The sequence below is a fragment of the Epinephelus fuscoguttatus genome, linkage group LG7 (assembly GCF_011397635.1).
Source record: "Epinephelus fuscoguttatus linkage group LG7, E.fuscoguttatus.final_Chr_v1".
Classification (NCBI taxonomy): Eukaryota; Metazoa; Chordata; class Actinopteri; order Perciformes; family Serranidae; genus Epinephelus; species Epinephelus fuscoguttatus.
This window is the reverse complement of record NC_064758.1, coordinates 23,187,331-23,199,837: the sequence shown is the minus strand read 5'-3', so window position 1 is coordinate 23,199,837 and position 12,507 is coordinate 23,187,331. Positions and strand designations below refer to the sequence as shown.

Sequence of the window (12,507 nt, the reverse complement as noted above, 5' to 3'; positions counted from 1 at the left end):
TTTCTCCTCATTCTGTAGTGCCACTTTTTTGTGACTAAGAAACAATATATTCATAACTCACTTGTAGAGCTAGTGGGAGTGCTCACATGCAACTGATCAGTTGATCCAGTCTAAAAAAGAGATGAAGATTAAGATGCATCATTATTCAATCAAAAACAGAGACGAAAGATGATGGAAATATAGAAATCAACATACCTGTGAATGTGTTTGAAGAATTTCATGAGCTTTCTTAACTATGGCTCTAAGCTCCTCAACAAATTTTTCTTTCTCTATATCAAGGACAAAGTCCTCCTCCACCTATAAACAAAATGCAACCAAACAGCAATCAGTAACACTTAGAATGATTACCTTTTACGATCAATGCAAATGAAGGAAATACATGAACAGTCTACCATGTAATCTGCTATGTCCTCCGGTGCATCCCCTTCAATGTCAAATTTGAATGTCACCATCTTATTGGTATGGGTTTCCAACTGGCATTCTACCATATTGTCCCCGCTGCCTGACACCTAATGAGGGCAAGACAAATTAAATTTACATAGCTGTCCTTTTCAAAATCTATTGTTATACACCAATTTAGCGGTACAGGGGGTCATTTGTTGCTGTTATTTTCACCTGGAGCATGCTCAGTTGAAACTGATGTGAAACTTTCTCAGGCCTCTGGCAGGAAGCTCTTCTTTGAGTCTTTAATTTCTCTAACTTCCCATTGGCCAAAAGCTGAAGAGTTTCTTCTCCATTTGCTGGGACAGACCTGTGGGTGGTAAGATAGTATGGTAATGATGTAAACTGGTCCCAGAACAAGACACTGAACACATACTGTAACAGTACTGTCTGTAAGTCTCTGAAAATGTGTACATGTGATGTATATATATTTATTTACATGCTGTACATTTAAATATTTTATAATCAACTTTTTCTGTACCAGCATTTTGTGCAGGTGGTAAATGAAGAAACAAGCGAAAAAAATTATCCAATTTTGTTTGCATAGTACTTCCCAAACACATGGATTTTTGCTTCCACATAAATCCAACTTATACCATAGGCATGCTACTCGTCCTTGCATGAACCCGTTGGCAGAAGTGTATAAAATCATGAGGTTTTAGCAAAAATACACTTGGTTAGGAAGCACTGAGCACACAACTAGATAAATGAGACTTGGATTATACTGCACGAGTTGTGTGAGAGATGGTAAACAGATGATTCCTTGTTCTCTGTAGATGCATGTGAGAAAAACAAAGCTTTCTCCATAAAATAAAGGTAACATGAGGTGAATAACGGATACACAAATGATTATCTGAGAGATGAAGTATTACTTTAACATCAACATTTTTTGCCTTGTTAAGCAGCTTTACAACTGAGCCTTTTAGAATCTCACAGTATCAGTATTCATAACATTTTTGAATTGAAGGATGGACATAATTCATGATTGGAAATGCGACAACTATTCCCAGTGAACAGAGCTAACACCAGACAGTAACGATAACAGACATACCCTGACGAAGAATGACGTTCTGTACTTGACAGGTATGGACCATCCTGTAGAGTAACACGAATACAGACACAAAGGAGTACGCAGGTACACAGAAAAAATACACACAAAAACATTAGCAACATCAGATGCAAGTAAAACTATAATGTAATAATGGATAATACATTTAGTAACAAATGTACAGTTCTATGAATATACTCATGTTTTAAGATTTAACACTTGTTAGTTTGAATCAAAAAGGAAAAGTCAAAGCTTTTTCAAATAATTAGACAGCAGTACTCTCAATCATTCTGCCAGTATGTCAGCAAAGTAAAATTATTTCTTAATTAATACAGCAAACTTTCATTCTTCCTGTACCTGAGCAATGCCCAGCAGGGTAAGGTCACAGTCTTGCAGCGAGGCTTGGGGCAGGTTGGGGGCATTAGAATCAAGCGATTGTAGAGTAGTGACAGGAGGAGGGGAGGTGGGTATAAAGTCGGCCTGCCCTGGTAAGGTTACCTGGGCCGCTGGCGGAGATGTAGGCAGGTCTGGCAGGGAGGCAGCAGCAGGTTGGTGGGGTGGTAGGAAAGGGAGAGATGGTAGTGATGTTGGGGGACATGAGGTATGAGAGGGGCTGAGGGGCATTTGTTGTGCAGGAAAGACGGCATGGGGTTGAACAGGCTGTTCTGCAATAGGTGTTTCAGTGGATGTCTGAGTGTGAGAATGAGCCTGTGTCTGAACAAGTGTCTGTGTTTGGGAGTTTGTTTGGGCCTGAATGCTGGTTTGTGTGTGTGTGTGAGCTGGCAGTATCTGCTTGGCTTGGTGCTGCGGAGATGGAGGGGCGCCTGCCACTAGATGACTGTAGAGGGGCAGGGTCCTGTTCTGAGACTGCGGATCTGCAACACTGCTGGGGCCTATCTGTGCAGAAGGATGGGTCACCAGATGTGAAGCAGGTGGGCATTGTGAGGGCAACTGACTCTCGTCATGGGGCATCAAAGCCTGCTGTACAGGAAGTTGTTGCTGAATGGGAGTTGGGATGGGCTGTGCCAGTGACTGGGTCTGTGGAGGAGCTGGAGCTAGTGGTTGCTGCGCTTGAGAAAGCTTCTGTAGCTGTTGCTGGTACTGCACAGCAGACTGAGGTATAGGAGGCTGGGAGATCTGCTGAATGACAGAAGGGTCAGCAGTGCTTCCTAGGGGCTGCTGCTGAGCCTGAACAACTGGCTGCAGTGTTGTTTGGCCTGGACCATAGGCTTGTCCAGCCTGCTGCACAGGATGAGAAGTGGTGACAAAGTTTGCAGGGTCAACTACAGAGGTGAGACTATCTGCTGTAGTTCCAACACTTCCAGCTGAGCCAGGAGACAGAATCATCTGCTGATATTGCAGTACTGGCTCTTGTTGTTGCTGCTGCTGTTGTGTAATATGAGTTATATCCTGTTGTACAGATGGCATGGCTTGGTGGGTAGGCTGAGGGACATACTGAGAGGTCAAAAGGCCAGCAGCAGTCTGAGCATGCATCTGGCTAGGTGGCTGGCCTTGAGTTTGCTGCTGGAGCTGGGGTTGCATGAGCACTGGCATTTGAGCATTTTGCTGAACAAGGGTCTCATGTTGGATCTGACTGGGAATTGGGGTAATTGCAGCTGGAGGCTGGACAGTAGCTTGGGTTTGTTGGCCCATCATATGAATGTCCACAGTTGGGCCCTGACCATGTGGTGGCTGGGACTGGCTTACTGTCAGATGCAGAGGCTGAGTCTGGATTAATGGCTGAGCAGTTACCTGGCTCTGTGTGAGAGTGGCAGGTCCTGTGTAACTCGTCTGTAAGGGAATTTGCTGGGTCTGGATGGTCTGGTGAGTCTGCCCCTGGATCACTGCCGCAGGAGGAGATACTTGGGCTTCAATCATAGCTTGAGCTGCTTGAGCGGTGGACTGGGCTATAAGTTGGACTGGGACCTGGTTTGGAGGATGAGCCTCACTTTGTCCTTGCTGGGCAAGGACTTGAGCTTGAACAACAGCAGGCGTCTGGATCGGGATGTGCGTAGTCTGCATGGCCATGGGGACCTGAGCCTGTGGGACAATTTGAGTTTGGTGCTGAATCACCTCAGTGCCGGCTGGAGCTCCAACTGGGATATGAGGTTCCATTGCAGAGGTGTGATGCTGCGGCTGGGCAACAAATGCTTGCTGCTGCTGGATCAATGTTGCTGGCTGCTGCTGCTCCATCACTTGCTGTTGTATGAAAGTAGAATGAGGTGTAAACTGAGGGGCGTTTAGTTGTGGGATACATGCATGCTGTATGTCAGTCAGTTGCTGCTGAATCTGCTGCTCACTGTTACTTTGTGGAATAGGGACAGCCTCTTGCTTCTCAGTTTGCTGAAGTTGAATGATGGCTGCTTGTTGCTGCTGCTCTTGAATCTGTTGCTTTAACAGAGCCTGTTGCTGTAGCCTCTCTGCTTGCTGTTGTTGTAACAGGACTTGTTGCTGACGCTGTTGCTCTAACTGTTGCTGCAACAGAGCTTGCTGCTGCTGCTCTAGCTGCTGTTTGAGCTGCACCTGTTGCTGCTCATGTTGCTGTTGCTGTAGCTGAGCTTTCTGTTGTAGCTGTTGCTGTTGCAAAATAGCCTGCTGTTGCAGATGCTGTTGCATCAGTGCTTGCTGCTGCTGTTGTTCTATTTGTCGGAGTAAGGCTTGCTGCTGCAATTGTTCCTTTTGCTGTTGAGCCTGCTGGGGCTGCTGCTGCTGCTGCTGCAATACAATTTGTTGCTGCTGTTGTCCACTTTGCTGTTGCTTCTCTAGTTCTGTTTGTATTCCAGTTTGATGTTGTCCTATTTGTTGATACAACTGATTTGGCTGCTGTTGCTGTAGAGGAGGCTGCTCTAACTGATGTTGTAAAAGTGCCTGTTGTGGTTGCTGTTGTTGTACAAGACCTGGCTGTTGCTGCTCTTGTTGCTGTTGAATAAGAGTTTGCTGCTGATGCTGATCCAACAATTGCTTGTGTATAAGTGCTTGCTGTTGCTCCAGTTGATGTTGTTGCAGTTGGGCCTGTTGTTGTTGAAGCAGTGCTTTTTGTTGCTGCTGATCAATTTGTTGCTGGACATATGTCTGATGTTGCTCAAGCAGTAAAACTTGTTGTTGCTGCTGTTGTAATAGAGTTTGCTGAAGTTGTTGCAGTTGTGGTTGTATCATGGTCTGCTCACGAGGATCCCCTGTTGGTTGCTGTTTGTAAGTCTGAGGTTGCTCCCCTGGCTGTGGCATTGACATAGGTCGCTGCTCCATACCTGGTTGTGTAGGTAATACTTGCTGCTGAGGAGCTGTGTGGACTGGTGGAATAGGCTGTTGTACATAGATCTGCTGCGGAGGCTCATGTTGATGTTTCTGGGCAGCTGTAGCTGAAAGGCTCTGTGGCTGATGTTCCGTCGGTGGCTGACTGGCACTAACTTGTTGTTGTTCAAGCAGAGTGGCCTGGGCCTCCATTTGCTGTTGCTGCTGCTGCTGAAGGGTGGAGGCCTGGGGATCCATCCCTATCTGTTGTTGTTGGACAATAGTCTGCAGAGGGATCACGACAGGCTGTGTTTGCTGGGGTGCTGCCTGGGGAATGATGTCAGAAAGCTGCATGGGAGTGGCGGGGGGCTGGGTCTGCTGAGCGAGGGGCACAATGGTCCCCCCTAGTCCAGTAGGATCACTGACTGACATGGATGTAGTGAGAACACTACTGGGTGCTTGTGGGGAAACAGGGGGTATATATGACTGTGAGGGGGCCAATGACCCATGGGGTGTGGCAGTTTGAAATGCATCTGATGGGAATGTTTGTGACTGCTCAGTGATCATGACAGAATGATGATTGGTGTTGAAAGAGGAGGAAAAAGAAAGTGGTAGAAAAATTAGGCAAGATTAAGCTTTGGCAAGGAGCATCAATTATCAACACAATTAATTTTATACAGCCAGTTTTCCACAGAGTATTAAAGCAGAGGTGGGCTGCCTCACATGAAGGTTTATTTGTAAAAACATATCTCAATTATTATATATTTTATAAGATCATGTTTTCTTTTTTGTGCATCAAGCGAATATCAATCAAACTAGCGTCGGTGTACTCATTTTAGGAATGGTTTTTATGTGTTTATGCAAATGAGCTCTTACACTTTAATTAACTTTAATAAAACATTAACCCTCAGGTAAAAAGAGCCATGGCACTATTTTACATGGCAAATTAATTATAGAGGCTGTTAGACCATTAAATTTTACCACCTCCACTAACTGATCTCCTGGGGGAAACCTAACAGCATAGAGTCAGATTAGGCTAGAGCGGTATACTTTTTTTTTTTTCAAACATTCATATGTTCCTGATATTTAATGGGGTATGCAATATTTGAAGAATTTGTGTAAAAAAAAAAAAAAAAAAAGAATGTAAAAATGAACATCTGAAGTCACTTTACCATGGTAAAGTGACTTCAGTTGCTCATACTTAAATACTTAAGGCCCATAGAAACATGAATAGAAAGGAAATAACCGCCCTTCTTTCTGGATGACTCAATGACACCCGTTGCTTTAACGGATACTAACACATCAGTGGGCTAAAAGGATATGATGTCTTGTCATCTCCAGATAAAGTTGTATGTGGAAAAACAAAGGCACAGAGGCGGTTTTCTTTTTTACTACTCCTGTAACGTAATCCCCAACACTTGCAGTCACCATCTTTCTCAGCTCAGCTGCCTGTTCCACCTACAGACTGACCTCTGGTGGTGCGTGCTGTGCACTACAGTATATCCCTTCAATACAGCATCTCCGTATCAGTTTAATAGAAGAGGAGCATCAGTATTTTTGACGGTATTGAAAATCATGCCTTCTGGATTTTTAAATACCCTAGTATACCGTAACACCTTAATACCGCCCGAGCCTAAATCAGATGGTCAATCTCAGAGGATTGTGAGGATGATTTAAAGCCAAGTGATTAGTTACTTGAGAGAAAAGAACCCAAAATGTGATGGAGTAGTGGAACCATAGCTTTACTTTCATTAATGTAAAATGTAGCCGTAGTGTAAATATGGTTTTTATTTTAATACTTATTAGTATCATAACCATTTTCACCTGAAAATATTGTTGAGGGACACTTGGTGATACCTGTGGAACCATGGTACTGGGCTGAAGATATGCCTGACCAACAGGCCCCCCTCCACTTTGGCCCACGGGCATGCTGGACATGCTAACACTCTGACCAATAGGCACGTTTGGAACACTTCCACTCTCACCAATGGGGAGCATTTGGTGATGAGCCAACGCACCAGTGCTCTGCAGTGCAAGAAAATGGTTAATTAACAATGTGGTTATCAATACAGTAATTTCAAACAATGATTTATTACTAACTTGGTATGATTTATGAACAAGAGAAAAACAAAATATAGACGTACAGATGCGGTAGGGGGGAGAACGGTCTGGGAGTGGGTGTATGATTCCCCTTGCTGAGAGTACGCCTGGCTTTGTCCACTTGCATAAGATTCACAGCTGGCAGACCCAATGCTCTCTCCTTCTGAGTGAAAGGCAATTTAAAAAAGGAAGAGGGAATGTAACAAGGTATTAACTTATAGCATACTTCTTTCATAGACAACAGGGTATGAAATATATTACATATATCATGAAGATGCATACTCTACCTGGCAGACTAAGGGCTGTACCACTGAAAATATGCTGCTGTCTGACATGTTGGTCCACCTCAGGCAGCTCCTCAGACTCCTGCCCTCCTCCTCCACCTGCGGTCTGTCCAGCTGCCCCAGGCCCCATTGAGGATGGGCAGGATGGATGAGAAAAGGTGTAAGAGGTGAGAGTGGAGTCTCTCCTTTCTTCGAAGCCCTGCTGCTGCTGGAGCAGCTGCTGCTGTCGACGCTCTCGTGACTTTTTGATCAGATTTACTCGGTCCCGGATGGATTTCCCCACCACCTTGGCATCACTCTCATGGAAGAATCCTGACTTCACCTGAAAGGGACAGACAGACAGAGAGAGAGAGAGAGAGAGAGAGAGAGAGAGAGAGAGAGAGAGAGATTAATGACTAGAGTTAGGCTGAGGAAATCTAGGTCAGAAGGAGGTACCTTGAAATGGCTGATAAATGAGCTGATGGATTTCCCTCTGCAAACTTTGAAGCATCAAATCCTGTTTTTCCAGTCTGCCATATCCCACACAGGGCCCCCACATGAACCCTGTTTATATTAGTTCAGATGTAAATTCATCAAGTGTCTCACCATCTCAAGAGCCACTTCCTCAGCACTATCATTCTCCAGGTCATAGCTGAATTCAATGGCCTCATTGTCTTTGTGCTTCCCCTTTAGCTTCTTGGGCTCTTCAACCCAAATACGAAGAGCCAGACAGTCTTGGGTGCCTGTGTCCTCCTCTGCAAGTTCTACCCGGACCCCTGTGTCCTCCCCAAAGAATGCGTGGTTAAGGAGGTCTCGGATGGAAAGTCTGTCAAGGGAGAGGCAACAAACAGAGCAGGGGTAGTGAAACAGGCACCAGCATGTTTTATCAGCCCTATTAGGAATTCTGCATGAGACAGTGCAGTATGTCATGTTATGAAAGTAAAATCTGCATACCTCTGGCTCTTGTTCTGGCGAATGCAGCCTTCAATGATCTCCTTGATCTCTGGGTCATTCACTTTATCAAAGCTTGCTGGCTTTATACCCTGCAGAGGAAGAAATGGGAAATTAATTAACAGGAAATGGTGGAATTAAGTTTTGGGATATTATATGAACTGCTAAATAATTAGGCTTATACATCATCGCCATGAATGCATTGAGTTTGTATGAGAGTAATGCAGTCAAAGACACTCACACTTGTGACTTTGCGATAGATCTGAGCAGCATTTTGGCACTCAGAGTACGGGTACTCTGAGGTGGCCATCTCCAGCATGCACATCCCGAAAGCGTAGACATCCACAGACTCATCATAGTGCTCCTCATACATCTCTGGAGCCATGAACTCAGGTGTTCCTGTTAAAAACAAATGGTGGTTCACAGTCAGTTACAAGCAGAACAGCCAAATAGTTTTTCACCACTATCAATCTGTATTTACTGTCACTTAACAATGTCCACAGAGCTCTAATGCCCCAAAGTCAATAGAAAAATGAAACCTCTAGCCCCTTTTAAACAGAGATTCTGCAATACTGCCATTAAGAAGATTGGTTTTGCTTTCTTTTATACTGAACCAAACAATGTCGGCATGATGCTGCCCTTGTGTGTAATCTTAGAGAGCATGCTGAAGCAAAAGAGACATGACATGTAACAAAACATCATCAGAGTCTGGTGTGACGTTTATGACATTTTACACAGACATCTATTCGTCTCTGTTTCTACGTCCACTGCTGGTTTAATGGCAGAACAACAACGTCCCCCCATTCTATGTTTGAACATTTTATATAGATAGGAGAGGCGGTATAGCGGCACAACATTTCCACTTTGACCAGGCTGTATAAAAGGGGCTTCTGATAACAATCTTCCTGGCATAGCTCTTTCTTTTTAAACTTTATTGAGCTAAATGGTACTCACAGTGCATTGCTTAAGTTGGCTCACAGAGCCAACATCACATCAGTGGTCTCTGTTTACATTAAGTGCGTCCCACGTGAATTTTAAAGTGACTCTGTCAATAATGATCTATACCCCCGGCAGCTGATGCCCTCTGTAAAAACCTGAACAGTGCTGAATGCAGAGAAAAGTATATTTAAAGGCCCTGACTCAGGTTGCTGATGTAGCTACTACATGCCGGGCATTGTTCTCGGAAGTAGTTGGTCTAATTATGTAGCCTACCTATAACACTCTTGGCAAAAGAGGTCCGCATAAGAGTGGCCAATCCCAGGTCTCCTATCTTGACTGAGCCTGTTGGGCCTGTTATGAAGATGTTGTCACACTTGAGGTCCCGGTGGACAATTGGAGGAGTCCTGGTGTGAAGAAAATGAAGCCCCTTCAGGATTTGCCGACACCAGCTCCTCAGGACCTTGGGCTTCATCACCTTAAAGCGCTTCAGGTAACTGTGCGGAAAGGGACAAGAAGGATTTGGTCGTCAAACTCAAAAAATACTGTAATCAACCACTGATGGACAACTAGATGATCATAGAGACAAAATCATAAATCACCTTAAATTCATATAAGTATTTACATAACACAATAATTTTCTTTCCCATAAAGTGAAACTGTCTTTAGCTGTAATCAGTTGGTTCATTGAAGTATGAACCATGTAACTTACAGAAGCTTTGAGCTTGTTTTTCTTTTTGCTGTTTTTAGGGACAAGAATGAGCAGCACTCCCAAATATTTTGTGAACCACTGAGCAATGTATTGATATTTGTTTACTATGAAGGCAGGCTTACAGCTATTGGTTTGCCCTGTAGCTAAAATGAACACTGCTTCAGATGACATCAGTCAGAAAAGCATTTTCTAAGATATGTAAATCATGATATAGAGTGTATATCAGCTTAGGTTTTTTTTTTTTGGTAAGTATTTGCAGTACAGAGCTGCTTGTGGGTTATATTTACTGTAGTGGGTACCATGACATGAAAAAAATACAGAAAGTTATACTGGGATTTTCAGTCAATCAGAGACTATGGCTAAAAGAATATTTTTCATACAAATGAAAAAAAATCAATAGAACTAAATAGCACAATAGTAATGAGCTGTCATTGAGTGAAGATCAATAGATATAAGGAGGTTGTGCTAACGTTTTGAGTGTTCCTGAAGTCATGAGTTCAGTAACCAGCACGATGCACTTCTTGCCACGGAGCACAGACTCCCAGGAATCATAGAAGCGGACGATGTTGGGGTGCTGCAACCCCTTCAGCATCTCAGCCTCCTCCTTGAAGCGCTGCTGCTCCGCCTTGGTCAGTTTGCGGTCCTGAAATGAAAGGTATACAACCAAGTTATTTGGCATGAATGTGAACATTTGCTTCTCCAGAGCTTTAGAGAGAACGTTTCCTAAACACTGGCTGACAATTCTTGAACTGGAAACACTACTCCCTTAATTTCCAAAAGCTGCACAAGAATACTGCCACGCAATTCTGTTAAGAGCCCCAAAACATCATGAGGTTACCTGGCACTTCACACCCATGGCTGTGCACTGACACCTGCTGCCACTAGATGGTGCTAGCAGTGTAGAGTTGCAGCAGTGCTGAGACAACACCCAAGCCTTGGCTTTATAAAACACATTTCTACTGCATCTGCCACACATCCCCAGTATGGCGGCCAGAATGGACGCGGCAGAAATCCAATTCACAGACACGGGTAGCATCACATTGGAACAGATACAGCCATAGACATATCCCTCTGTTAAACCCTGGTGCATAGGTTATTTATAAGATCTGAGACTCATGCATGTTATGCAGTGAAGGTGTTCTGTCCTCCTGTTTAATAATATGTATATTTTAAATTATGTCTTGTTTTACTTGGGTATACTTATCATTCTTCTGTCTCCTTAAACACGTGGTGCTCTCATCAATAACATCTGCTGTATTCACACAAAAAAATATACATCTTTAAATTCTAATATCATGTCAATAGGAAATTGGGTTTATGACTATTCAAGTGATGGGATGGTGATATAGCACTGAAGAATCAAACGCTTACAATCAAAGCATTTTACAGTGGAGGAAATCCTGACTGGCCCCGCTAAGACGGTATTTATTTTTAGACTTGTCAGAAGCAACTGTTGTCGTTGTTGTTGCTATTTCCATATGTACAAATAACAAAGCACTTCAGGTCTTTGGCTTTTTGACCTTTGTTGACCTTGTGACCTGCTGGGTGTGCTGTGAGAGGGCTTTTTCGTCAGTGGTACTGAAAAGTTTGTACAGAAAACGCACTTAAAGAGTTCGTTGCCATGTGTTTGCGAGACAGGCTTAAACCAATTACGTAAAAGCAAAATATGAAAAAGGAAAAAAAAAAACAGAACCAGTCTGTCTGACTTGATATCTGCGAGGGCGTCGGGTGCCAGCCGTTGTCGTGTCACAGACAGACCTCACTATAAATAGAAGTCATCATAACACTGGCTTTCCACTGATCGATTCCATTGATGTTGAGCTTTTTGCTTTACACAACACTCCCCAAAGGGAGGCGGTGTACTGCAGATGTGTGGATGCAAATACACAGATTTTCATGTGATGCTGTTTTTCTGTTCCTACATCTATCTGTACTTATAGGGTTTTTTTCTAGCATTTACTGATTTTGTGTCTCTGCTTCTCTCTCCCCCCTGGTGTGTCTGTGTTTCATCTTTTCAGAGATCTGTTCCTCTCTGTTCAGTGTCCTTTTCTGGAAGTACTGGTGGAGGCAATCTCTCCACCCCTCCCCTTACAACAGGGAAGTAGCATCAACAAAAAGGCTGCTCCGCGTTGCACTGTTATGGCTAAGAATAAGTTACCCGGCTAAGGTCTGCCCTCATGCTCTCATTCCTTTAACACCAACAACCACATGCTACTATGTGCATGCATACTTGTGCAATTGAGTGTGTGTGTCTGACTGTGCACAGGTGTGTCTAACCAGGTCTCAATGCCGCCTCCATCCATATCTACACATGTTGTCGTGCTTGATTTTGTCGGGGAGTACTGCCTGTGTTTGGGTGCCTCTGCCCTCTGTCTCACTCCTCCGTCAGAGCATCACTCTGCCTCACTGTCTGAGAGACAGAGTGCTTGCCTGTGTGTCCCTGTCTGCTGCCTCTTCAGCATCTTTTTTGTCTCCCACTGAGTGTCGCATCAGACAGCCTTCGGGTCGGCAAGGGTCACACAGAGTTCAGTTGGTGAGATTTTGTCTAGACAGACTCACACAAACACACTACCCATCCGCATAACTACCCACACCTACAACCACACACACGGACATACGCACCCATATTTGTACAAACAGGCATGACAACAACAAAGCATCTCTAGAGAAAGGTGATACTAAACACACCCAGATACAATTACTGCTGCTAGGAGGATTCACCCATACTGACGTATGTGAAAAATGTAAGGGAATACTATTCGTTAATCTGGAATTACATTCTTTGACTTTGATACAAAAGCAACTCGCAAAAACAGATCTGACAA

General features: G+C 43.9%; 1 protein-coding gene across 9 annotated transcripts in view; it reads right to left on the bottom strand.

The window, feature by feature from the left end:
* Window positions 1-12,507, bottom strand: part of si:dkey-151g10.3 (serine/threonine-protein kinase WNK3) — a 45,551-nt gene that overhangs the window by 9,774 nt on the left and 23,270 nt on the right. For 5 of the 9 annotated variants that reach the window (XR_007449616.1, XM_049580309.1, XM_049580313.1 and 2 more), the window contains exons 3-16: window positions 10,153-10,325; window positions 9,247-9,467; window positions 8,276-8,433; window positions 8,038-8,126; window positions 7,690-7,909; window positions 7,108-7,426; window positions 6,865-6,983; window positions 6,545-6,745; window positions 1,847-5,272; window positions 1,493-1,536; window positions 616-751; window positions 393-509; window positions 196-297; window positions 62-110 (exon numbers count right to left, since the gene is read on the bottom strand). Coding sequence is in view for 8 of the 9 variants with exons in the window: in XM_049580309.1 (XP_049436266.1) it covers window positions 62-110; window positions 196-297; window positions 393-509; window positions 616-751; window positions 1,493-1,536; window positions 1,847-5,272; window positions 6,545-6,745; window positions 6,865-6,983; window positions 7,108-7,426; window positions 7,690-7,909; window positions 8,038-8,126; window positions 8,276-8,433; window positions 9,247-9,467; window positions 10,153-10,325 (5,374 nt within the window). In the remaining variant the exon portion in view is untranslated. The remainder of the gene's footprint in view (window positions 1-61; window positions 111-195; window positions 298-392; window positions 510-615; window positions 752-1,492; window positions 1,537-1,846; window positions 5,273-6,544; window positions 6,746-6,864; window positions 6,984-7,107; window positions 7,427-7,689; window positions 7,910-8,037; window positions 8,127-8,275; window positions 8,434-9,246; window positions 9,468-10,152; window positions 10,326-12,507) is intronic. The other 4 variants (XM_049580312.1, XM_049580310.1, XM_049580315.1 and 1 more) reach the window with 4 other exon arrangements.